The following is a 23,706-nucleotide window of genomic DNA, read 5'->3' on the forward strand; positions in this document are numbered from 1 at the left end:
GTTTTAGCTGTATTCCCAACTGGGACCTTCTTTTGACCAATGTAGTTTACTTTTGGAATAAAAATGAGAGCCCTCAGCTCGAGGAACAAAAATGTATTGGAAACAAGTGTAAGTGATTATACAGCAGGAAGATGTAGGGCATTTTGAAATGTATCATGGTTAAAAAATATCATCTGAACCATTTAACAAGTCAATAACCCAAACAATTTATTACCAGAACAGTAATAATGGATGCAATTACAAATTGGGTTGGGCCAATTGAGCTCTATTCATATATCAGATATTCACTGAAACAGAGTTCATCTTAGTAATAGGCACATGCCCAGGCTTAATTATAAATATCTACCAACAGCCTCAAAATAAAGATCCCCCGCTCCTGCCTGTCTACAGAGAATGATTTATTGAAGAATCATTTGAAAGGTGGTTTATGTGTATTTTGTGTGGCTGTTCTACTGAGAATCAATTTGTATCATCTTTTGTTCGTCAGTTCAGCCAAGCAGCAATCTGTGAGTGTGTGATACATTTCCCTAATACTGTCCCCAATGCTATCGGCCCCACACGTTTATTGTACTGCACCTGGCTTTCAAGGACAGGCATTGCGTTTCCAGACCAAGATTTGTTTTTCAAAATGCGATCCCATCTAATTGGTGGCCTCAGCTACTGCTTCCCACTATCAATTCTCACTGTTCCCACCTCTTTCCATACAATAACGCAGAAATAGAGGCAAAAAGAGACGTCTGGCTTGAAAGACAAAACAACAATATCACTCAGTGCAAAGAGTGGATGACACAGTTTAACCTTATCTGCAGCTTTGACACCACAACAAGTTAACAAGAGATAGCGGCTGTAATAACCTGCATGGAACACGCAGGGCTGGGTTGATTGTTCTCCCCCTGTGGCTGGAGGAGTATGAACTCCCCCGCTAACTACGGGACTATTATCATGTGTATATTATAATAATCTTTATTGTCACAAGTAGGCTTACATTAACACTGCAATGAAGTTACTGTGAAAAGTCCTCAGTTGCCACATTCTGGCGCCTATTCGGGTACACGGAGGGAGAATTCAGAATGTCCAAATTACCTAACAGCACGTCATTCGGGATTTGTGGGAGGAAACCGGAGTTCCCGGAGGAAACTCACATAGACACAGGGGGAACATGCAGACTCCGCACAGACAGTGACCAAAGCCAGGAATCGAACCTGGGACCCTGACGCTGTGCAGTAACCACTGCGCAGTAACCACTGCGCTACCGTGCTAAGGTCGACGAGATAGGAACCGACCTACACAGAGCGAGGACCTGGTGAAATCTAACTGGGCCCCTATGTAAAAAGCATGAGTCCCTTCACCTGCCATAGGCCCTCTTGAGGAGGAAGGGGAACTCCATGGGTCTAAACCTGCTCCGAGCTCCCAACAATTTAGGGTTTAAAGTTATCGGCAAAAGAAATAGAGGATTTGAAAAGAACAATAAACACTGCCTGAAAGGATGGCTGGCGGGAGCAGATTCAATAATAACTTTCAAAAGAGAATCAGATCGACACTTGAAGAGGAAGAATTTGCAGGACTTCTGATGAGAGCTGGGGAGACAGACAGTTGATAAGGAGCTAGCAGCAATACGATGGGCCAATTACCCTTCTACTGTGATTTATGATTTTAGGAATGCTCGGCTCAACTGATTGCATAGCTGACAGAAACACGCAATATTCACACTATACGTAATGATGGTTCAGAATGGTCATCCATTTGATAGGCTGTTCATGGTATGATACCCAATCTCTGAACCAGTCAGATAACTAGTGTGGAGAACCATCCTGTAAAGCTAGGATGTCAAGTTTCTAATCTATTTGCCATTCCAGCTTACGTTTCACTATTTTACAAATGATAGTGCCACATAAACACACAGCCCCTGGTGCAAAGTCTATACCCCATTTAACAGTAGCTACCTGAAAAAAAAAATGAAAACCTCAGGTTTTATATAAAATTGTAGATGCTGGAAAGACTCAGCAGGTCTGGCAGCATCTAGAGAGAGAGAAACAGAGTTAACGTTTCGAATCGTATTGACTATTCAGTTTTATATATCAAATCGCACAATCTCTGAATCACTGGTACCAGTAAGAAACAGCCTCAAACCACTTTTTTTAAAAGTTAGAGTACCCAATTATTTTTTTCCAATTAAGGGGCATTTTAGCGTGGCTAATCCAGCTACCCTGCACATCTTTCTTTGATGTGGGGGTGAGACCCACGCAAGCACGGAGAGAATGTGCAAACTGCACACAGACAGTGACCTGGGACTGGGATGGAACTCAGGTCCACGGCACCATGAGGCAGCAGTACTAACCACTGTGCCACCGTGCTGCCCCAGTCCCAAACCATTTTGGAAATTTTCTAAAACATGGAGCAGGATTGTCCTGTCCCTCAGCCGCGTGTTTCTCGGTGGCGCACCGTTGGCTGGCGGTGGGATTTTCTCTTCCGCTTCTTGTCAATGGGATTTCCCATTGAAGTCACCCCACGCTGCTGGGAATCCATGGGTGGGGGTGCGCTGCCAGCAGGAAAAAAGAATCCCAACGGCCAGAGAATTCCAGCCCATGCCAGTAAGATATTAACATCCTGAGGGTCGGTGGGATTTTGTTTAACCTGGGAAAGCAACCCTGCCATGCAATCTTCAGCCAGCCTCCTTGAACTTCCCCCTCTCCTCCCAGTGACAGTGAAGGCACAGCAATATAGTTCCAAGTCAGGGGCTGGGATTCTCCTATGCGAGTCCGCCCCAGTACTGCCGCTAGCAAGGAAGGAGAATTTAGCACTCAGCTAAATCTCCCATTCACTGCAGCGGGACTGGAGAATCACACTGCCTTGAACGGACGGAGAATCCCGCCCTGGATGATGTGTGGCTTGATGAGGAATTTACTGGTGTTCTCAAGCATCTGCTGCCCTTGTTCTCTAGGTGATGGAGGTGGCGGATTTGGAAAGTGCTGTCGAAGGAGCCTTAGTGAATTGCTGCAATGCACCTTGTGGATGGTACACACTGCTGCCACTGTGCACCGCTGATGGAGGGAGTGAATGTTTAACGTGGTGGAAGGGGTGCCAATCAAGCGGATTACGTTGTCCTCGATGGTGTCGAGCTTCTTGAGTGTTGCTAGAGCTCCACTCATTCAGGCAAATTAGAGAATTCCATCACACCCCTGACTTGTGGCTTGTAGATAACTGACAGGGTTTGGGGAGTCAGGAGGTGAGTTATTCAGCACAGGATTCCCAGCCTCTGACCTGCTCTTGTAGCCACAGTATTTTTATGGCTAGTCCAGTTGAGTTTCTGATCAATGGTAATCCCCATGATGTTGATAGTGGGATTTTCAGCTATGGAGATGCCATTGACTATCAGGGGAGATGGTTAAATTCTCTCCTGTTTCAGATGGTCATTGCCTGAAACTTGTGTGGCATGATTGCAAAGAATTTACTCAAATTAATCAGAAAACTACATTAGCAGCCCACTTAGAACATAGAGCAGTACAGGCCCTTCGGCCCTCGATGTTGTGCCGAGCAATGATCACCCTACTCAAACCCACGTATCCACCCTATACCCATAACCCAACAACCCCCCCCCCCCCCTTAACCTTAACCTTACTTTTTTTTAGGACACTACGGGCAATTTAGCATGGCCAATCCACCTAACCCGCACATCTTTGGACTGTGGGAGGAAACCGGAGCACCCGGAGGAAACCCACGCACACACGGGGAGGACGTGCAGACTCCGCACAGACAGTGACCCAGCCGGGAATCGAACCTGGGACCCTGGAGCTGTGAAGCATTGATGCTAACCACCATGCTACCGTGCTGCCCACTTTTATTAATAATAATAATAATAATGTGGTACTTTATTTCATATGCGGATTTATGTCTATAGTAAGGCCTACACTACATTTGGTAATGCAAATAATAACCTCTTAAAAGGAACAGGATAAAATGTTGATACTATTATTGGAAAATATGGGCCTAAAAGTCTTCAATTCTGTCTTGAAGATCGCTTTTCTGTTGAGTTTATTTTAAGTTCCGACCCAGAACTGCAACCTATGTCTCACCAGCCAAGGATGGCATCATTCGATTCCATAAACTTAGCAGGGATTTTATGATTCCCTCCCATTTGGCTTATTCTCAGTCTGGTTTTCTCACATGCCTTCCCAAGCCTGTTTAATACCCCCTCCTCCTACTCAATTGCAGATTTCAAAGTAATCAGGTAGTTTTCAAACTCCTTCTACCCTTACTACTTAATGTTTTTAAACATGATCCAATTGATCGCCTCAAAAAAAAATCAATGAATGAAAAATGATACCAAATGTGAAAATAAATACAGCCATGGGCTTGCCCTGCTGCCCACTTTGAGTATTAAACAAATGAATGGTTATGCTGCAGGCATTAACTGATTTATCAGCCCTGGGGGATTTAATTTATGGGCTAGTTGCCTAGATTCCCCACATAGAACCTTTTACTCTGTAAATCTAGAATTAAATGCGATCCCAACCATGTGAAAATAATTAATCAATTGAGTCCAATCGACCCAGTCGTGCATAAAATGAAATAAATAAAGGTACTGCCAGCAAACATCAATTGATTTATCAACCCTTGCCGATTTAATATATCTGCTAACTGCAAAGTTCTCCTCACAATGTAAACTGACAAGTAATTAATTAATTAAAGACATTGAGGACGCCTGACCTGGTGACTAAATGTAAAGAAATAATTCTGCCTCGTTAAATTTGCACATTTTTTCTGTTTACCCATTTGTCCCTCAAGTTCCTGTTCCTGCCCAGTTTTCTTTCTGAAAATCTGTCCATTCATGAGGTAAATTTTTCGCCGGCGGGATTCCCAATTCCGCTAGCAGCGCACCCCGACTTGGCGGTTTCCTGGCGGCGTGGGGTGGCTACAATGGGAAATCCCATTGGCTGGCGGCAGGAACGGAGAATCCAGCTGCCGGCGTCGGTGCGCCACCGAGGAAAACACGGCTGGGGAGGCGGAGAATTCACCCCCTTATTTCCTGCTCGAGCTGTGTTACCTATTCCTTTCTGCAATTTTTTCATTCCCCTTTCCATGCTGTCTTCCGTTTTCTACTCCTGGTTTCTATTTTTCAATGCTTGATTCTCTTTAACACTTTCTTCCTCCAACTAACAGCCCAGCTCTATATCGATTTCCACAGCCCTGGCTCCTCACTCCTCCAAATTAGCCCAGATAAACATCAAACCATCACTTCATCCATTCCATGCCTACTCACTACTTCGCCCCCTCCAACCGCCAACAATCATCCAGAAATCCTCAATGCTTTTCTTCCCAATACGTATGGCCCCCACAATACCTCACTTTTCCACTCCCTTCAGTTACTCGCCCAGCTCTCACAAATCATTGCAAACAAAATCATCAAATCATAGACATGACACAGGAGGGCATTCAGCCCACCACACATGTGCTGGCTTCTTTGGCAGAGTTATTCCATTAGTCCCAAGGCCCATTGCCCTTTCCCATTTCCCTGTTGATATTTTTCCCCTCCGAAATGCTCAATTCCCTTAGGAAAGTTACTAATGAATCTGCTTCTATGACCTTTATGTGTGTCCCAAATCACAAGACGCCCCCATGTGTGTGTAAAAAAAAAAAAATCCTCAAGTTGCCTTTGATTTCTTTTATCAATCGTCTTAAATCTGTGCCCTCTGGTTACCAACCCTCTGGCCGATACAGTCTGCCCTTACTTATTCTGCAAATGAGGTACTCCCACACATCACAGCAACTAATCCTGCAGTTGGTTATGAAGCATAATTTCCTTTACTCCTTACGTGAGGGTCGAAGCACAGTGGAGTTCCCTCTACCTTTCTCTCAAAAATGCACTCTAATTCTGCCCTCCCCAACCATGATACTCCAGGGTATTTCGATTCAATGCATATAGCCAGTCACCCTTGTGTCTTCAAATGACTTTTAGCTAATTCAGTCCTGCACCAAATTATTAGCGTTTTCTTTTTACTGTGGATTACTGCCTAGTTGGAATTGGCCAGATATCAACCAAAGCTGTTTAATAAAGACTACAGCTGGCAAATAAGGAAAATTTCTATCCTACCAATCTGGCCTTCATTTAAACCCAGATCCCCGAGGTAAAAATGATGCAAGAAGTTAGATTCCCCACACATTCCCCCCATCTCCCAGACCCTGCAAACTATGGGACCTGAACTTTTATTCAGTGCCTACAGAAAGGATGAAAGTTTCCTTTTCCTCCTAGATAACTCCATTTAATCATATTTGTTTTGCATTTCGGTTAAGCACATGTGCGGAACACATGTCTTTTTGACATGTTTGTGACGTGCGACAATGTTCTGCTGCAGCCAGGAAAAGGAAAATGTCAAGAGGTGCCCAATATTGAGAAAAGATGCCTAGTTACATGACGCACTCCACATTATCACTTTCCAAAATAAGCCCGTCAACTGAATGGGATGGTACATTGCCCTTCAAGGCCTCACAAAAGAGTATTATTCAAACTGTGTGTCAATTGTACCCATGGAACAATTTAAGTAGAAAAATATTCCAGTAATGATTGGAGCGTTCATATGACTACAACAGTCTAATCTGATTGAATGTTCTGACTGGAGACCCATTCCTATAGAAAGATTGACTGGGATTTTTTTTTTTAAAACTGTACATTTTATAAATCAGACCACAAGAATTTTTAAATGGCGTAAGAGCCCAAGAATAAGGGGTCTAGCTTTTGAGGATTACACTCTATTTGGCGAAGAATGATGGCCAGTATTCTCTGGTCGTTGGGATTCACTTTTCCCACTGGAAGTTCACCCCCACCAATGGGCTTCCAGCTGGCATGGGATGGTTTCAATGGGAAATCCCATTGACAAGTGGTGGGGGATAGAACCTCGCCCCAGCGAATGGTGCCCTGCCGAGAAACATGCGGCTGGGGGAACGTAGAATCCAGCCGACGTATTTTATGTGCATCGGCCGCAGTTCAGTTGCTAATGCTCTTACCTTTCAGTAAGAATGTTGTGAGACCCGTGTATAAATCAAGGTAACTTTCTCTGTGGAAATGAGGAGAGTGCTGCTCTGTCGGAGGTGCCGGATTTCAGCTGAGACGTTAAACTGCCTTTGCATGTGAACGGAAATGATCCCAATGCCACTATTTTGAGATGAGTAAGGGGGTTTTAGCCCAGTAGCCTAGTCAAAGATTTATCCCTCATTCAACATCACAAAAAATTGATTATTTGATCTAAACGCATTTGTACAGCTTGTTTGCTGCTTTTCCTACATTTGAAATATGACTAGACTCAATACCATAACAAATAGAAAGAGTAGGGTTCATGTCTGTATTCATCTTTGAGGGAGTGCTGCATTGTCAGGGTTTTGTCTTTCAGCTGAGCTACCGAGGTGGATTTAAAAGGTCTCATGGCAATACTTGGAAGAGCAGGGGACATCTACTCCCCCCCCCCCCCCGCAACCCCCCCCCCCCCCCCCCCCCGCAACCACCCCCAACCCACCTGCAGTGACCTGGCCACCATGTAGCCCTCAGCCATCATCACCAGGGAATAGATTATCTAGTCATTATTTTACTTTGCTGTTTCTAAGAGCTTGCTGTGTGAAAATTGACTGTCACATTTCCTGCAACAGTGAGTGCACATTACCGAGGGAACCAGTGGTGAAGTGGCATTATCATTAGGCTAGTAATCAGGAGGCCCAATGCTCTGAGCACCCAGGTTCAAATCTCACAGTAGATGGTGGAAATTGAATAAAAATCTTGATGTAAAAGTCTAATTATGAGCATATTGAGAACTCTTCTGGTTTCTTAGATTCCAGGTCCACAGCAATTGACTCTTAAATGGCCTGGCAAGCCACCACCCAGGATGTGCACTAAATAATAATAACCTTTTATTGTCACAAGCATGAAGTTACTTTGAAAAGCCCCTAGTCACCACATTCTGGTGCCTGTTCAGGTAAGCTGGTACGGGAATTGAATCCGCACTGATGGCCTTGTTCTGCATCACAAACCAGCTGTCTAACTCACTGAGCTAAACCAGCCCTAATGCTGTCAGCAGCAGTGCCTACATCCCATGAATGAATTTTAATAAAAACTCCTCCATTGATACCATAGTGGTTTGAGATATCCGGTGCTCATGGAGGGCTCCAAATTTCCGAACGATAAGAGATTTTACTTTGCCACCCTTGCTCGGTTACTTCCATCAAATAGCCCACCAGATGATGACAAGGAGGGGACTGAATTACCCAATGTTTAGAAACTCCTGCTAAACAGCCTATTGACAGGTAGTGGTAATAAATGCCAATGTTAACAAGTGAGGCTGCACTACCACAAACGTAATGCATTTCATCAACACTGACTTTAAGCTTCAGAGCTACATTTCACTCAATCTATACTGCAACCCTGGAGAAATAACTACACGGTTATCATTAGTCCCATCAATCTATCAATAATGTGACTATTTAAATCTATAATAAGCCTTGAAGAAAGCTCTCCATTTAGAGAAATTGCCTCATAAATTATAACATCGGTTTCTCAATATTGTATTATAACCAAAAGAAAATCGATTTTCTTCGAAGACTCATTCAAGTCGACAGAACCATTAAAGATATAAATTCATTTAATTTTTGCATTTCAACATAAGTTATCTGCCCTCCTTTTGGCTGTGTGTTCTACTTCATCACTTTTATTTAAAAAGGAAAGACGGAGATGTGGCCAACTGTTCTTAATTTAACATTGTCCCCTTCAAATTATTGGACTTACAAGCATTATACTGCTCAATTCAAATTTCATTTTTAATCCGTTGACATAATCAGATTGCCTATATTTCGCCCATTATTTTTTATAAAAAAGCTTTACCAAAAAAATGTACATTTTGCAACCTCGAATGAATAAAGCCCAACGCTTTAAAGTGAGAAATACAATCAATTAACCCCATAACTAATACCTGGCTGGTTTAGCTCACTGGGCTAAATCACTGGCTTTTAAAGCAGACCAAGCAAGCCAGCAGCACGGTTCGTATTCCCGTACCAGCCTCCCCAGACAGGTGCCGGAATGTGGCGACTAGGGGCTTTTCACAGTAACTTCATTGAAGCCTCCTCATGATAATAAGCGATTTTCATTTCATTTCATTTTGCTTATATCCTCAAGTATCTGCCACTTTCCATCACAGTGACCAAAGCAGCTCCAGTTCATTGCCCAATTTAACTGCGAATGACCCTCAACTTGCAGCTGAACCCGAAATCGTTCACGAGCAAGCACTCACGTTAGCTCTCATGGTCAATGTACCAGGGGGTTCTGGTGAACAGATTATTTGGAAAATCGTGCAAGATTCTGGAGCTGCATGGTTCAATCTGTGTCCTTGCTGACCCATAACCAGAATAAATCCACCCAAACGTCTTTTTTTAAACTGTACCAGAATACCAAGGGTCAGGATTGTCCTGCTAATATTTTGCTCGCTGTAAAATAATAAGCGTAATTTCAGGTTAATCACATGTTGAATCATTATGCTGAGTTCTGACAATTAAGGTGGGGTTGGATTTGCACACATTTAAGGCAGGCTTTCATTCTCTTTTGCTCCTTCCTCCGAAGGCAGTGAATTATGCTGGCATTAATTCTCCGCAGATGCTGTCAGCCCTCCTTGTCTCTCTCTCTCTGTCAAACAGCAATTCTTCATGCGTAAACTGGTAAACTACCCGAGCAATCATCAGAGCTGCACTCAACCTTGTGTTCATGCCATGTAACTACACGTGCACTTTCCAGCAGGGGTCACTGTGTAACATTCAGGAGGAACAACACTTGCTTATTTTTTCCTATATATATATCTTGCCTGCTTCACAGTGCTGAGCTGAAAGCAGTGGCCTCAGCATCCTCTGAGTTCAGGAAGGATTAAGTGTATAAAATAGAAACTTCGCCATCTGAATCTTTGGTACTTTTTATGTAACCCTCCCTTCCCCCTCACCCCCTCTCCCCCCTTTCCCCCTCCCCTTCCCCCTTTCCCCCTTCCCCCTCCCTCCCCCTTTCCCCCTCCCTTCCCCACTTTCGCCCTCCCCTCCCCCCTCTTTCCCCCTCCCCCTTTTTCCCCTCCCCCTCCCCCCTTTTTCCCCTCCCCTCCCCTCTTCCCCCTCCCCCTTTCCCCCTCCCCCTCTCCACCCTTCCCCTCCCCCTCCCCCCTTTCCCCCTCCACCCCTTTCCCCCTCCACCCCTTTCCCCCTCCCCCCTTTCCCCCTCCCCCTTTCCCCCTCTCACCCTTCCCCTTCCCCCTCTCCCCCACCCCATCACCCCTTCCCCTCCCCCCTTTCCCCCCCTTTCCCCCTCCCCCATCTCCCCCTCCCCCCTTCCCCTTTCCCCATCCCCCCTCTCCCCATCTCCCCCTCCCCCCTCTCCTTCTCCCCTCCCCTTTCCCCCTCCCCTTTCCCCCTCCCCCTTTCCCCTCCCCCCTTTCCCCCTCCCCCTTTCCCCCTCCCCTCCCCGCTCCCCACTTTCCCCCTCCCTCTCCCCACTTTCCCTCTCCCCCTTTCCCCTTTCCCCTTCCCTCCTCCCCCACCCCTTCCCTCCTCCCCTCCTCCACTCCTCCCCTCCTCCCCCTTTCCCCCTTCCCCCTTTCCCCTCCCCCCTTTCCCCCTCCCCTCCTTTCCCCTCCCCCCTTTCCCCCTCCCCCCTTTCCCCCTCCCCCCTACCCGCTTTCCCCCCTTTCCCCCTCCCCCCCTTTCCCCCTCCCCCCCTTTCCCCCTCCCCTTTCCCCCTCCCCCTTTCTCCCTCCCTCCTCCCCCCATTCCCCTCCCCCCTTTCCCCCTCCCCCCTTTCCCCCTCTCCCCCTCCTCCTCTCCCCCTCCCCCCCTTTCCCCCTCCCCCCTTTCCCCCTCCCCCTTCCCCTTTCCCCATCCCCCCCTCCCCCCTCCCCCTCTCCCCTCCCCCTTTCCCCCTCCCCTTCTCCCCTCCCCTTTCCCCCTCCCCCTTTCCCCTCCCCCCTTTCCCCCTCCCCTTTCGCCCTCCCCACTTTCCCCCTCCCCCTCCCCACTTTCCCTCTCCCCCTTTCCCCTTTCCCCTTTCCCCCTTTCCCCTTCCCCTCCCGCACCCCTTCCCTCCTCCCCTCCTCCCCCTTTCCCCCTCCCCCCTTTCCCCCTCCCCCCTTTCCCCCTCCCTCCTTTCCCCCTCCCTCCTTTCCCCCTCCCTCCTTTCCCCCTCCCTCCTTTCCCCCTCCCTCCTTTCCCCCTCCCTCCTTTCCCCCTCCCTCCTTTCCCCCTCCCCCCTTTCCCCCTCCCCCCCTTTTCCCCTCCCCCTCTCCCCCTCCCCCTCTCCCCCTCTCCCCCCTCCCCCTCTCCCCCTCTCCCCTCCCCCCTCTCCCCCTCCCCCCTTTCCCCCTCCCCCCTTTCCCCCTTTCCCCCTCCCCCTTTCACCCTCCCCCCTTTCCCCCTCCCCCTTTTCCCCTCCCCCTCTCCCCGTCCTTTCCCCTCTCCCCCTCCCCCTTTCCCCCTTTCCCCCCTTTCCCCCTTTCCCCCTCCCCTTTCCCTTTCCCCCCTTTCCCCCTCCCCTTTCCCCTCCCCCCTTTCCCCCTCCCCCCTTTCCCCCTCCCCCCCTTTCCCCCTCCCCCCCTTTCCCCCTCCCCCCTTTCCCCCTCCCCCCCCTTTCCCCTCCCCCCCCTTTCCCCCTCTCCCCCCTTTCCCCCTCCCCCCCTTTCCCCCTCTCCCCCTGTCCCCCTTTCCCCCTCTCGCATACCAAGCTTGGCACCTGGCCGCTCCTTTAGCAGCTCCTCAAGCGTGCAGTTTTAAAAAAGGGATATTTTTTCTCACAGGGTGAACAGCTCCCCAGTCTAATTCCAGACTTCTTCCAATGCTGCTCTTTGACTGACCACTAGGGGGTGCACAGAAGCAGAATGGTGACATCTCAATTTTTCCTCCTCCCCTCTCCACAAGGATTCAAGCACCTCCATTCTCCACTCGGGGCTTGGCATTGATGTCTCCTACAAATTGTGCTCTGATCTCAACAGCTTAGAACATGGCAGGGGGGAGCCTTTTGTTTCTGTTTTGCATCATGTACACAAATAACATGTGAAACAGATTGGTGTTTACAACCAAAATCAAATCATTTACATTAAAATGTACATATAATGGACAGACACTGATTGCAGCGGGCCTTCTTACCAGACATGGTAAGTAAGTAGCTGTTCAGCACTTCTAAACATGCGAGAGCATCCTGCACATTGCACTGCATGAGGAAAAGGAAGGCCTTTCAGTAAACATGATCTATTTGATTAATATCTAATCCTTAGTGACTTGTGCCAGAGATCAGGCTGCAAACTTCACCCCTAAAGCCTACCTTCAATAACACAAGAGCTATTTGTATTGAACTATATTGATGTGAAATGTCACTAATTAGAATTCTAGTAAGAACACATTGACATTTAATTCAAACACCCTGAAAGTAATTGTTATGAATGTGGTAGTGCCAAAGCTGTTCACGTGCATTTGCGTCAGTGCCCGGGTGTTGAATGGCTAATACTGCGTTATAACAAATTCAATTATGTCAAAAGTACACCTGACAATTCTTCTCACACTGGGCTAAATAGCTGGCTTTTAAAGCAGACCAAGGCAGGCCAGCAGCACGGTTCAATTCCTGTACCAGCCTCCCCGAACAGGCGCCGGAATGTGGCAACTAGGGGCTTTTCACAGTAACTTCATTTGAAGCCTACTTATGACAATAAGCGATTTTCATTTCATTTCATTCTGCCTGGAAAGATTCATCTACCTGTAGAGCTGTGGCCTGGGTGCAACTGGTGAGGAGGGAAAATGTCACTGAAGACACTGATTGATGTGTACAAAACTCTGAGGGCCATAGGTAGGAAGAAACTTTTCCCCTTAGTAGAGGGTTCAATAACAAGGGGGCATAGATTTAAGATAAGGGGCAGGAGATTTAGAGAGGATTTGAGGAAAAACTTTTCACCCAGAGGGTGGAATGAATCTGGAACTCACTGACTGAAAGGGTGGTAGAGGCGGGAACCCTCACAGCATTTAAGAAGCATTTTAGATGAGCACTTGAAACGCCATAGCTTACAAGGCTGGGAAATGGGATTACAATAGATAGGAGCTTGATGGCCGGCACAGACATGATGGGCTGAAGGGCCTTTTTCTGTGCTGTAAAGCTCTATGATTATGTCAGCTTTTGCATATACTGACAAAGATGCTGAACATTCAACATGCCTAATTTGTAAAAGGAAAAATTGTATTCAAATAGAGACAAGTTTGCTGGAGTTGCCAGGCCACATTTTCACGATATGAGGAATGATTTCCCTCTGATCGGCATGCCCTGAATACGTTTACAAACAGCATAGCTTCATAATAAAGCAGCATCCACACCATTCATTATAACAGGCGGGTTTTGCACAGTAACACAAAGGGAACGGGAAAATGTATCTGTTTACATGTGATTCAATGAGCAGTCCCTTGATGGTCACTTCTTAAAACATTAATTCCAAATTCCAGGGCAAAACAAACCAGTTGTCTGTTTTTCACAACCTCCCTCCCAATAGTTTTTTCCAAATCTTCCCCTGTGCAATAATCCCCTATTTCGCCACATGTATGTGGAAGATTGGTTTTCCGTTACCGATCTGAAAGGAAACTAAGTGCAGGTGACACTGACAAGGAGGAAAGCAGATCAAATCAAATTTCTATTGGACCTCAGCTCGTCTGCAGCACCAACTTTTACCTCACAACACATCAGGGGAGCTTTAAGGGTAGCACATCCCTATTGCATACCTGTCCACAAAATCCGATTAGAAGATGACACAGATCATTTAAAGCAGAATAAAGAAAAAACATGTATGTGGATAGAGACACATCTTTATCAACATTAAGACAGACATAAACCTATACTATGGACATTTTACAACCACTCCTTCTAACACTCCATTTTTCAAGTTCATAATCATGAGGAATAAAGGGGAAATTGTGACTGCAATCAAATAGGAATGTCACTGGTCAGAACACATTTGGTAAGTGATTGGTATCTCAGGAACTCAAAAGTAATCATTTTGTACGGACATGAAAAGGTTAGGCTGTAAAATATAATACCCAGACTTTCTCTTTTACATCAAAATGCCAGTGATTCAAAAGATCACCTTCTCTTTGGCTGTATTAACCCTTCAGGCAATTAATTTTCTCTGTCATTTGGAGACTGTAGTTCTGGCATTTTGACGGTGGGTAATGAGAAGAGGTTTCTGCATTTTTCAAAAAGAAGTGGATTTTATTGGAACTCCTATCACAATGATGAGGAGCCCCAGAATGTCACACAAAAGCCAGCCTCAGTTTAAACATTTTTTAATCACGTGGCTAAGGGGAAAGGATTTCAAAAGTGAAATAAATGTAAGTTGTCATTCTTTAAATGTATTTTCTGGATGCCATACTCTGTCCACACGTTACTACTGAATGTCAAATGTACATAGGAAAGCTGTTTGTGATAGCTATGTGTCCTGAATATGTTAGTAAACGTGATATTATCATTTATCAATTTAATAATATAGAATTGTAAACCAAACATAAATGACTCCCAGTAATAACTGCAACAGTGAATCACTTTGTTGGTTAACTTTGCAGTGTTTATTCAATGGCCCTTAATCCTACAGTGTAGGTGCCACCCTACATATTGTACAACTGGTGGCTACTCTTAAACCTGCCCACCAGCTAAAATAAACAAACCCAGAATGGGAAAATAATGGCCGGTAAATGCACTATAAAAACCATGGATTCAGGAGACTGACTTCAAGGTTGCAACTCGAGTTCTGATGATGGTTACAAAGCACTTGAGCTTATTTTGCAGGTTGTGATTCCAGCTGAACTTCTCAATGAAATTACTACCTTCCAGCCCTTCCAAAATATAACCTTACTTTCTGCATAGCACACAGATTTGTAGCACTCTGACTGTCCAACCCTGACTTTTGCAGACCAGGTGATGCCATCTGTGCTCTGAGAATGAGAAACTTCTTTTAACATCTAAAATCAATTCATGTTACAGCTGACCTTTACTGTAAATACCCTCCCACATACAATACCATCACGTCCAATGTTTAAAAAAAATAAATTTAGAGCACCCATTCTTATTTTCCCAATTAAGGAACAATTTAGCATGGCCAATTCACCTACCCTGCACATCTTTGGGTTGTGAGGGTGAGACTCACGCAGATAGGGGGGGGGGGGGGGGGGGATGTGCAAACCCCATACGGACAGTGACCCGGGGCCGGGATTGAACCTGGGTCCTCAGCGCCGTGAGGCAGCATTGCTAACCACTGCGCCACCATCACCTCCAACGCGACACAGCTTGCTGTGATACTTTCATCAATACAGAGCTAATTCTGAAACATCTTGTCGAACACAGACACAAATCTTGTTGGAACACAGTTTCCTATTGCCACAAAGCTAGCATTGTATAGAGTCGACTACAGAATCCAGAATGTCAACAATCAAGCCTCCAGCAGCATTGTCAACTACTGTTCCGACTATGAATAATATGAGGATCTGGTATTATTTTGTTGTTGCCCTCAACGCTCTGACGCATTTTCCATACTCTCAGCTACATTCTAATGACTCTCACTAGTTGAGTTCTGGCTGCGCCGACTGCCTTATCTATACATTGCATCTAATGTATTCTTTCCGTTAATGATTATAACAGCATGATAACTTTCAGGATTGATCCATACTCAGATCCTAAATAATCATTACCTGTGTGTCACGTGTGCTATGCCCCCTTAAATATAAGCTTCATGGATTCTCAACTACCTTGTTCATCAATATCCCAGGATTTGGTGAAGGAAGCTATTCCTTAAAAGTGAGAACTTTTTTAAAATCCACGATAAAGTAAAAAAATTTACACATCCTCATAATTGTTGAAGCAGGAAACTCAGTTGGACAGATTAATGTGATCGATTTAGTGCATTTTACACAGAAATATAAAATTTAATGCACTTTTTTTCAAAAATATTTGTGAGAATCAAGGCATTCTCCCTGAAGAATTTTATAGATAAGTCATGGAGTATGAAACTAACAAAGTGGTATTTTGAGGTTCGAATATAATGCTGTAGCTGTCCTGGCCCTGAACGTCCCTGATTGATCTTACTTTTAGTTGAAATAGATCCAATAGCTAATGTGCCTCTCAGTATATGAATGGTGAGGCTTGTCTAGTTATCTAGGTGGGTGAATCAGTAAATAATACTATTTAACATCAAACGGATGTGTATGATTGTAATAAGACTGCCCCAGAGCAATGTCACTGCCCAGCGGAATAAACATTTCATACTTCAGAACTCTTGAAAGGCTGCGGCAGATTAACTTCAGAGATGCCTGGGTCCCTGTTTAAATTAAAGCCGGATTGCGGCGTGAAGTTTTACTGCGACATATTTTCCTAATTTTTAAAGATGAACTGTCCACATGTGTGCTGGCATTCTACAAAGGAGAACATCTCAAAGGAACGTATTCACTTTCCAAAAGCAAGCTTAAGACACATCCACAGCCCCTCTCCCATGTTTATCTAAGGCAGTTAGAAGGCAAGGTCCGGTGTGTTGTAGAAAAGGTTTACTCAGGCAGATAGATAATAAAATCGACCGGAAAAAGCAGAACTTCCTCTGCTCCCAGATAGGAAATATATCCCAGTGTAGACCGAACGGCAAATAATCCCCCAAATGTGGGAACGCTTTGCATGTGGACAGGGCCATCTGAGAGAGCAGGATTGCTGCTACTGAGCAAAAAAATATGAATATTTGATATGCTATTATTAAATTAGGTAATCTTTAAATGAGAGCAAGGTTGAGCTGGTGAATACTACTGCAAATTAAAGTTTGCAAGGGTTAATCACATTGTGTGTGAGCTCCAGAGGGGGGTGACTCTGGCTGGGAAGAGGGTGCATGTGAAAGTACCTGTACCAGTCCAGTCCCTTCTCGTAGTTCCTGTCGAAGAAATGCGGCTCAGAGCCCACGGCTCTCACATCGGGATGGACCCGGAGGAACTCCAGCAGAGCCCTGGTGCCCCCTTTCTTCACCCCGATGATGACGGCTTGAGGGAACTTTTTACTCCCGAAATTGTTGAAGACAGAGATATTCCAGCCCGCCGCCGCCGCCGCCTGTTCCTGGGCAGTGGGGTCCGGAGGGAGCCCGGCTTCAGAGCCCTGCTGCTGTCTCCCCGGCTCCTCCCGCAGCTCAGGCTGGGCTGCAGGGCTGCGGCGCTGGGGGGACACAGGGATGGGGCTCGGCATGGTCTCGCAGTAGCCCGTCAGACAGTAGACAAAATAGGTGAGGACTATGATCATGATAAGAAGGAGCGGCGCCTTGGTCTGAACCTTCAGAAAGCCTAGGTGAATGAAGCAGCTACAACATCCCATTAGTCGACTTCCAGCTCAGAGAAACGGGGCCAAACTTTGGAAACATGCTTTTAGAATTCGTTTCCTAAAAAAACGCTGTCCGTCCTTTATAATTGTTTATGTACATATGGAAAAAGAAACAGCCTTCAGAGCTTGTTTTCAGGACCCAGTCAGGAGGGCTGGGACGTTTCCATACGGTTATCAGCTCTCTCTTTCTCTTTCCCCCCATTTATATTTCCAAGGGGACGTGGAGAGGTTTTGATTTAATACCCCCCATCTCTCTCTCTCTCTCTCTCTCTGTCTCCTCCAAGCTCCCGATTTCGCCTCTCAGTTTACAATCTGCCTGATTCCAACATGATGATCATTTTTAACTCGGTCTAACTTCACCAGACATTGGATCCTCCCCCTCAGCCCGGCTATTGGGTGGCAGTTAAATAGCCTGGAAATATATTCAAATCTCTCCCAAAAAGCGTTCTGGCACCTGCTTAAACCAGAGATATATCCCCAGCACAACATATGGACAATGGCAATTGCATAGCCGACAGTCACACGCTGAATAAATGACACATTCAATTTGCATTTATTTATTTTTTTAAATCCACAATCTCACTTTTTCTATCAGCGCCTCCATGGCCCATTATCTTTCAGCTTCTATTATAGTGCATAGGACCACTTCGACATTGTCGGACACTCGAGTGTGTAGTGGTCAGATGGAAGTTATTCGCTTCTTGCAGTTTTAAAACAAAAAGTTAGACTGAAGCCCTTTAAGTGCCTTAAATTTCGCCAGTTCTGATCATGCACTACAGGTCACACAGATCATGAAAGGTTAACTTGGAAATCTATTTGAAACCGCGGCGAAAGAAAAAGCCATCCATTTTTGGGATAAGATCACTCCAGCCTTTAAACTGCTGCCTGTGAAACCTGTGGAAACAGATGTGAACAACTGGCTGGGGGGGGGGGGGGGGGAGTGGAATTATTTTATGGACAAACCACAGCATCTTAAGAACATTGAAATCTATTTAACTGATGAAGAAAAAAATAGACAAATAGACCATAATGCCCCACCATGGCATCCAAATCTATTTTAAACAATTCTAATTATTTTTCCTCTATTGATTCAAATATTTGCCACTGGGTAAAATACTTTAAAAACATTCTTTGAAGCGGTTGTGTGCATCACAGGCAAGGTCAACATTAGTTGGGGTGGCGCAGTGGTTAGCACCGCTGCCTCCCAGCTCCAGGGACCCGGGTTCGATTCCAACCTTGGGTGACTGTGGAGTTTGCACGTTTTCTTTGTATCTGCGTGGGTTTCCTCCGGGTGCTCTGGTTTCCTCCCACGGTCCAAAGATGCACAGGTTAGGTAGATTGGCCATGCTAAATTGACCCTTAGTGTCCAAAGATGTGCAGGTTAGGTGGGGTTATAGGGTAGGATGGGGAGTGGGCTAGGGTGGGCAGTGGGCTTGGGTAGGGTGCTCTTTCGGAGGGCCAAATGGCCTCCTTCTGCATTGTAGGGATTCTATGTGCTTGTTGCTCATTTCTTTTTTGTTAGAAAATATTTTATTAAAGCATTTGTAACTTTCACAATTTAACATATTGACATTTCTAAAACAACTGCATGGGTTGACGCACAAAATACCCCCTAAAATAACAGTAAGAAGTCTTACAACACCAGGTTAAAGTCCAACAGGTTTGTTTCAAACACGAGCTTTCGGAGCACGGCTCCTTCTTCAGGTGAATGGAAAGGCTTGTTCCAGGATTAGGGTTAGTTTGGTTAGCTGTCCAGCTAGGGTTAGCTGGAACAAGCCTTTCCATTCACCTGAAGAAGGAGCCGTGCTCCGAAAGCTCGTGTTTGAAACAAACCTGTTGGACTTTAACCTGGTGTTGTAAGACTTCTTACTGTGCTCACCCCAGTCCAACGCCGGCATCTCCACATCATCCCTAAAATAACAACAAACAATAAACCACATACCCCACTTCTCCCACCCTATCCCCAATTACCCGTATACTAAATTCCCTGTCCTTATTTAACATTACCATGCCTCCTATTGCTGATGTTCAGTTTTTGTTAAAGAAATCGATGAACGGCTGCCAACTCCGAGCGAATCCCTGTATTTATCCTCTTAGAGCGAACTTGATTTTCTCCAGTCTGAGAAACTCGACCATTTCGCTGACCCACACTGCTGATTTCAGGGGCTCCAAGTCCCTCCATCTCAGCAAGATCCATCTCCAGGCCACCAGGGCAGAGAAGGCCAGGATATCGGTCCCTCCCCCCTTTGCTCCGAGATCCTCCAACACCCCAAATATTGCCAATTCTGGACTAGGAGTTACCCTACCTTCCAGGACTTCCGACATAACATCCACAAATCCCTGCCAGAATTCCCTCAGTTTCGGACATACCCAAAACATATGAACGTGGTTGGCCGGGCTACCCCCATACCTCCCACACGTGTCCTCCACCTCCACGAAGAACTGTAATCAGGGGTTCCGTTGTGTGGGCCCTGTGGACTACCTTGAACTGAATCAAGCTGAGTCTAGCACAGGACGAAGATACATTTACCCTTGTCAAGGCTTTTTCTCACAGTTCAGTTTCCAGCTCTCCTCCTAGCTCCTCTTCCCACTTCCTCTTCACCTCTCTGATAGGGGCCCTTTCCCACTCTAACAATTCCCTGTATATGTCCGGAACCTTCCCACCTCCAACCCCTGTTTTTGACAGCACTTTATCCTGTAGACCCCTCAGGGGGAGGCGAGGAAAGCTTGGGACCTGTCTCCGTACAAAGTCCCGCACTTGAAGATACCGAAACCCTTTCCCACCCGGCAAATCAGACTCGTCCTCTAATGTCTCCAAGGTCGGAAAGCCCTCCTGGATGAATAGATCCCCAAACCTCCCAATCCCTGCCCGCTGCCATACCTTAATGCCCCATCCAGCCCCCGGGACAAACCGGTGATTGTCACAGATCGGTGACCACACTGACGCCCCCTCAAGTCTCATGTGCTGTCTCCATTGCCCCCACACCCTGAGGGCTGCCACCACCACCGGACATGTGGAGTACCGACCCGGCGAGAACGGCAGGGGCGACGTCAGTAAAGCCTCCAGACTCGTACCTTTGCAGGATGCGGCCTCCATCTGCTCCCAGACCGACCCCTCCCCCAGTACCTACTTCCTGACCATCGATCTGTTGGCAGCCCAGTAATAGTTAATAAAGCTCGGGAGAGCCAAGCCCCCTTCCCCGCAGGCCTGTTCCAGGAGTGTCCTCTTTACTCTCGGGGTTTTACCCACCCATATAAACCTCAATATCGCCGCTTTCATACTTCTGAAAAAAGCCTTAGGGACAAAAATCATGTGACATTGAAAAAAGAAAAGCAGTCTCGGAAGAACAGTCACCTTCATTGTCTGAACCCTCCCCACCAACGTTAGTGGGAGCATATCCCATCTACAAAAATCCCTTCTCACTGCTTTGCCCAAATTTAACTTGTGAAGCTACCCCCAATCCTTGGCCACTTGAATCCCCAGATACCTAAAACTCTTCCCAACCACTTTAAAAGGTAGCTCCTTCAGCCTCCTTTCCTGCCCCCATGCCTGAATCACGAACATCTCGCTTCTTCCCATATTTAACTTATAGCCTGAAAATCATCCAAATTCTCCTAATACCTCCATGATTTTGGTCATACCCCCCCACCAGGTCCAGGATGTAAAGCAGCAAATCGTCCGCATAGAGAGAGACCCTGTGTTCCAACCCCCGCTCACTATACCCCTCCAGGTATTCGCTGCTCTCAGAGCCATTGCTAAGGGTTGTATGGCCATGGCAAACAGTAATGGGGAGAGTGGGCATCCTTGCCTTGTCCCCCGATGTAGACTAAAGTATTCTGACTGAACTCGGTTAGTTCTTACATTTGCCACTGGGGCCCGGTACAATAGCCGGACCCACTCCCCAAATCCCTGCCCAAACCCAAACCTGCCTAAAATATCCCATAGATACTTCCACTCCGCTCGCTCGAAAGCCTTCTCTGCGTCCATGGCAACTACCACCTCAGCCTCCCGCCCCTCCACTGGCATCATAATTACATTAAGAAGCCATCTAATGTTGGATGTCAGGTGTCTGCCCTTTAAAAATCCCGTTTGATCCTCCCCAATTATCTCCGGGACACAATCCTCTATTCGAGTTGCCAGCTTCGTTGCCAAAAATTTGGCATCTACATTCAAGAGGGAGATTGGCCTGTACGATCCACAGTTCTCCGGATCCTTGTCTCGCTTCAGGATGAGAGAAATTGATGCCTGTGATAACGTTGGGGGGAGTACTCCCAGCTCCTTGGACTCGTTGAAAGCCTTAACCAGGAGCAGCCCCAGTAACCCAGAGAACGTCTTATAAAATTCCACTGGGAATCCATCAGGTCCCAGGGCTTTTCCCGATTGCATCGCCCCCAGTCCATCTATCACCTCCCCAAGCCCAATCGAGCCCTGCAGGGCCTCTACCAACTCCTCATTTACCTTCGGTAACTCTAGCCTCCCCAGGAATTGATTCATGCCCTCCTCCCCAACCGGGGGTTCCGACTCGTATAGCTGGCTATAAAATTCCCGAAACTCTTCATTCACCGCCCCCGGATCCATCACCATCTTCCCCCTCATATCCTTTATTTTCCCTATTTCTCTTGCCGCCTCCTGTTTCCTCGGCTGCTGTGCCAGCATCCTGCTAGCTTTCTCCCCATGTTCATGTATTGCCCCTTTTACCCTCCTCAGCTAACCCTCCGCCTTTCCTGTGGAAAGGAGCCCAAACTCCATTTGAAGTCTCTGACGCTCCTTCAGGAGCTCCTTATTTGGAGACTCCGAATATCTCCTCTCCACCTGTAAGATTTCTCCTACCAACCTGTCCAGCTCCGACCGCTCAGTTTTGCCCCTGTGGGCTTGAATCGAAATGCATTCCCCTTTAATGATCGCTTTGTGCCTCACAGACCACCCCAGCTGCAGTTTCTCCCATGTCATTGATCTTTATGTACCCCTGAATGACCTCTCTCACTCGCTCACAGATCTCCTCACCCACTAACAGCCCTGTATCTAGTCTCCACTGTGGGCATTGGGACATTCCCGTGCCTGCCCGTAGGTCTATCCAGTGTGGTGCATGATCTGAGACCACATTTGCTTAATTCTCAGTGTCCTCAACCCCTGCTAACAGTGTTTTATCGAGCACGAAGAAATCTATCCTGAAATACGCCTTATGTACATGGGAGTAGAATGAATATTCCCTGCTCCTTGGTCTCTCAACTCTCTATGGATCCACCCCCTCCCAAGCGCTCCATGAACCCCTGCAGTTCCTTTGCCATTGCTGATAGCTTCCCTGACCTAGCACTCGACCGGTCCAACCTCGGGTTCAGGACCGTATTAAAGTCACCCCCCATGATCAGCCGGTGCGAGTCAAGGTCTGGGATCTTCCCCAGCGCCTTCATGATAAACGGGACATCATCCCTGTTTGGGGAATATATATTCACCAGCACCATTCCCTCTAACTTCCCGCTAACCATAATAAATCTGCCTCCCGGGTCTACCTATATTCTTCCCACCTCGAATGTCAGCCTTTTGTTAATCAGGATAGCCACCCCCATTGTTTTAAAGTCCAGTCCTGAATGAAACACTTGCCCGATCCATCACTTCTTTAATCTAATTTGTTCTCCCAGCTTCAAGTGCGTCTCCTGTAACATGGCCACGTCCGCTTTTAACTGTTTCAAACTGCGAACAAACAAGCTCTCTTAACCGGCCCGTTCAGTCCACGAACATTCCATGTAACCAGTCTGGTCAGGGGGCTGGGGGGGGGGGGGGGGGGGGGGCTTTTGCCCCCTCCCCTGTTGGTCAACCATGACCTTTCCTCGGCCAGCTCCAAGCTCGTGTTCCGCACCTCACTTGATCCGCCCAACCTCCATCTGATCTCCATCTCCAGTCTCCTAACTGTCCCTTACCACTTCATCTTTCCTCAGCTCTCCCCCCACTTTGCTCCCGTGAACCAGCTATCCAGCTAGCTCAGCTACTCCCACCCTCTGCCATCAAAAAACCTGCCGACTGCCAGATGCTATCACACCTAGCAATAACACAAGCACTAAACACAGTAACAACAATCTCAAAAAGCAAACAAACCATCCCCCAAAGTGCATTGTTGCTCATTTCTAATTGCCCTTGAACCAAGTGGCTTATTTGGCGATTTCAGGGGGTAGTTAAGAGTTAACCACATTGCTGCAGACTGCAGGTCTGGACTCAATTATGGGCTAGACCAGTTAGGAATGGTAGATTTCCTTCTCTAATAGAGGCATTTTTACAACAATCGATGATAGATTCATGGTCACTGAGACTAGCTTTTAATTCCCAATTTATGAAT

The 23,706-nt window shown here is 46.6% G+C and overlaps 1 protein-coding gene across 1 annotated transcript in view; it reads right to left on the reverse strand.

Annotated features, from left to right (window-relative positions):
* LOC119978824 (heparan sulfate glucosamine 3-O-sulfotransferase 3B1-like) overlaps positions 1-17,729 on the reverse strand; it is a 228,753-nt gene extending 211,024 nt beyond the window's left edge. Inside the window, exon 1 of the mRNA XM_038820711.1 lies at positions 16,908-17,729. Coding sequence (XP_038676639.1) covers positions 16,908-17,368 — 461 coding nt within the window. The 5' untranslated portion in view covers positions 17,369-17,729. The remainder of the gene's footprint in view (positions 1-16,907) is intronic.
* Between the last annotated feature and the right edge of the window lie 5,977 nt (positions 17,730-23,706).

This window comes from Scyliorhinus canicula, chromosome 15, assembly GCF_902713615.1.
Source record: "Scyliorhinus canicula chromosome 15, sScyCan1.1, whole genome shotgun sequence".
Taxonomy (NCBI): domain Eukaryota; kingdom Metazoa; phylum Chordata; class Chondrichthyes; order Carcharhiniformes; family Scyliorhinidae; genus Scyliorhinus; species Scyliorhinus canicula.